Source organism: Aquarana catesbeiana, linkage group LG03 (assembly GCF_042186555.1).
Source record: "Aquarana catesbeiana isolate 2022-GZ linkage group LG03, ASM4218655v1, whole genome shotgun sequence".
NCBI lineage: Eukaryota > Metazoa > Chordata > Amphibia > Anura > Ranidae > Aquarana > Aquarana catesbeiana.
The window spans coordinates 546,170,158-546,172,201 of record NC_133326.1 but is presented as its reverse complement, the minus strand read 5'-3'; the positions used below and the strand labels follow the sequence as shown (position 1 = coordinate 546,172,201).

At 42.6% G+C, this 2,044-nt stretch overlaps 1 protein-coding gene across 1 annotated transcript; it reads left to right on the top strand.

The window, feature by feature from the left end:
• Positions 1-205: 205 nt before the first annotated feature.
• On the top strand, positions 206-814 carry LOC141134636 (ubiquitin-like FUBI-ribosomal protein eS30 fusion protein). Its single transcript, XM_073624088.1, has one exon. The coding sequence runs from the start codon at positions 391-393 to the stop codon at positions 790-792; it is 402 nt and encodes a 133-aa protein (XP_073480189.1). The 5' UTR covers positions 206-390; the 3' UTR covers positions 793-814.
• The last annotated feature ends 1,230 nt before the right edge of the window (positions 815-2,044 follow it).

Sequence of the window (2,044 nt, the reverse complement as noted above, 5' to 3'; positions counted from 1 at the left end):
CTTTATCTCTTTCAACTTTCCAAAATAACAAAAAAAAAAGGTGGAATTGGTCCCAAGAGGCCGCTTGACATCACAATTATGCTCAGCAGGGTTACAAGTAACCCTACCTCCACAAGTTTAGAAACAGTATACACAAGTTAAGCACTGCACAATAATGTTATACGAGTTTCAACAGGAAATAAAGAACTCACCTCCTATACACGACACAACTGCTAGGTTACAATGTTGGTATGTAGTCATGTTACAAGATGTATACCTGTTAATACATGTTATTTTTCTGTGTAATAATGTTCACTTACGGTCCATGTGGACCTTTTTCGCTACATAAATAAACAATTAAAAAAAAAAAAATGCATTGATAGAAGAGGGAGCGAGAGGAACAGAGCAGCCATGCAGCTTTTTATCAGTGGCCAGTCGCTTCACACCTTGGATGTCTCTGAGCAGGACACAGTGCTGGATGTTAAGGCTCATGTAGCTCAACTAGAAGGCCTTGAGGATTGCGATCTGGTGCTGTCCTGTGGAGGAGCAGCAGTGGGGGATGATGTGCTTTTGTCTCAGAGTGATGTTTGTGACCAGTGTACACTGGACCTGTCAGGCAGACTTCTAGGAGGTAAAGTCCATGGGTCACTGGCTCGTGCAGGGAAAGTGAGAGGACAGACTCCTAAGGTGGCAAAACAAGAAAAGAAGAAAAAGAAAACTGGCAGATCCAAGAGAAGCATGCAGTACAACCGCAGGTTTGTCAATGTGGTGCCTATCTTTGGCAAGAAGAAAGGCCCCAACTCCAATTCTTAAACAAGATTTGCTTTCTGCTCTCTGGCACAGCATTGCCAGGAAAACTGATTTCTAATTGACTTGAATATATTTTTTTTGCAGATTTTGTAATCCTGTCAAATGATTTAATAAAGCTGTCTATTTTCAGAGCAGCAAAAAAAAAAAAAAATGCATTGATTACTGTGTAAATGTGACTGGCAGTGAAGGGGTTAACCACTAGGGGGCGCTGTAGAGGTTAAGGATGTCATAGGGAGTAATTCTAACTGGGGGGGAATGAGCTATGTGTGACACGACACTGATCACCGCTCCCGATTACAGGCACTAGGCAGAACGGGGAAATGCTTGTTTCCCCGTTCTTCCTCTCCGTGAGACGATCGCAGGTATCCCCGCGGACCACGCTCGCTGGAGCGCGCCCACAAGCGGCTTCTTAAAAGGCAATGTACAGGTACGTTACACAAGAAAAGAAATCCTACGAGCCACAATGAACCTGGTGCTAAAAATAAGCACTACACAGCCGCATGCATGAATCACGCCTTGTACTAGGTGTGAATATCAAATACATAAAAAATATAATGATGTGCTAGAGTGTGCTAAACGTGCCCCTATCCCGGCACAAAGAGATATAGCACATATACAAATAAGTACAGAGGTGTCTGCCACACTTATATACTATATCACCTAAAATAAATGAACATATAAAGTAATAATAACGATAATAATATAATCAATAATTACTTTTGCTTCAAATATAATTCATAAGTGCAAACAGATGCTAAAAAGTGACGTGCCAACCAAAAAGTGCTAAGTGTCCCGCAATGCATATACTTAATAGTCCATCATGAACTAAATATGTATTGAACAAAAAGTCCTTCAAAAAAGTACTGTCAAGTGATCTGCAATGGTGATGTATTCAAACGTGCTTAAAAATCCACGTGCCACAGATCATAAAATGGTGAAACAAAGGTGACCCCCCCCAAGGTAACACGCTCGCCTTAGAGAATGTGACTAAGTCGCTAGACAAAGTCAGGAAATGCTTTTGAGCCACCCTGGGCTCTATGTGGATCACAAGATTACAGGCTCCAGCACGGGCTCATAAGTAACAAGGCACTTAAGGGCGCCACACTAAAACAGCAGAAACAAACGGGCAATAGCGGCCGGTATGGGGTGGCGTGCTAATCTTTCCCAACAGGTTGTATGTATAACGTTCTGTCCTGTCCCCTTCCCCTATGCGTCTTCAACACAGGGCATACGTGTCATCATCAGGGGGAATGTA

Bases quoted from the DNA above. Each gene is read 5' to 3' on its own strand.
- LOC141134636 (XM_073624088.1), top strand. From the start codon at position 391: ATGCAGCTTTTTATCAGTGGCCAGTCGCTTCACACCTTGGATGTCTCT.